The 935-nt window shown below is 49.7% G+C and overlaps 1 protein-coding gene across 1 annotated transcript in view; it reads right to left on the bottom strand.

The window, feature by feature from the left end:
- Nucleotides 1-935, bottom strand: part of WIPF3 (WAS/WASL interacting protein family member 3) — a 21,049-nt gene that overhangs the window by 4,432 nt on the left and 15,682 nt on the right. The window contains exon 4 of the mRNA XM_031057627.1: nt 1-139. Within this exon, the coding sequence (XP_030913487.1) occupies nt 1-139 (139 nt within the window). The remainder of the gene's footprint in view (nt 140-935) is intronic.

Raw genomic sequence — 935 nt, forward strand, 5'->3', positions numbered from 1 at the left:
GTGCCGGGAGGCTCCGGTGGGACAGCTGCCCGTGGAACCTCGGCCGGCTGCGAGGGGGTGTTGTTCGCCTTGGCAGCGCCGCTGCTCGGCGGTGCGGAGGGTCTGGGGGATGCTGCTCGGCCTCCGGAGAGCTTCCCTGCTGGAAACCAGATATCACATGTTACACACCGAGATTGCGTTCCCACTCCTCAGACCGAACAGAGATAAAGGCAAGCTCTTGATCTTCCCCTCCCCAGTGGATACCCGGAGGGATCAAACTCATTCATCCCGGTTGCCCACGCTGTAATGGGGCTTAGGAGGTGATGCATTCCAGTGGGCACCAGGGATTCTGCTTAGTTATATGACGACCTGCTGGGAGACCTTTATCCCATCCCTGCTCCTCAACTTCTGCAGAATGGAACAGTTTAAGAAGAAGGAACTTTTCTGCAGAGCCTGGGGCTTCACACCAGCCTCATCTTGCCTGGTACAGCCCGCTGGGTATTGCGACTCCTGGTGAAAAGTACATGAGCAGTCTGACACACATCAACTGGCATCCTTCAAGTTAAGTACTTGCTCAGGATCAAAAAATTCACACAAATATTACAGAAACCTCAGCTCCACAGATAAAACCCAAGTTTTTAAAAGCAAGGCCTCAAAGGCTTTCCAGAAGGCACACGTTCTGGTATTTCCTTTTTAACAGCAAATGCCCGAAGACTCTTGAACTTACAAAACGTCTTTTCCTGTGTAAATGTCAAGGATTTATCACAAAGCAAGATGCCAAAAAAGGCATCTCATTCAACACTCACACAGTCTGATAGGTATGGCCATAGTTTTAAGAACAATTCAAAATAGTTACTGCCACAGAAGCTATGTCAAAAGCCCCACCACACACAGTGCTGTGCATCTTTGGCTTGCCTTTTGGAAGCAAAAAACCTTCAGGAAGAGCAAAGTTCTGT

The sequence above is a fragment of the Geospiza fortis genome, unplaced genomic scaffold (genome assembly GCF_000277835.1).
Source record: "Geospiza fortis unplaced genomic scaffold, GeoFor_1.0 scaffold95, whole genome shotgun sequence".
NCBI lineage: Eukaryota > Metazoa > Chordata > Aves > Passeriformes > Thraupidae > Geospiza > Geospiza fortis.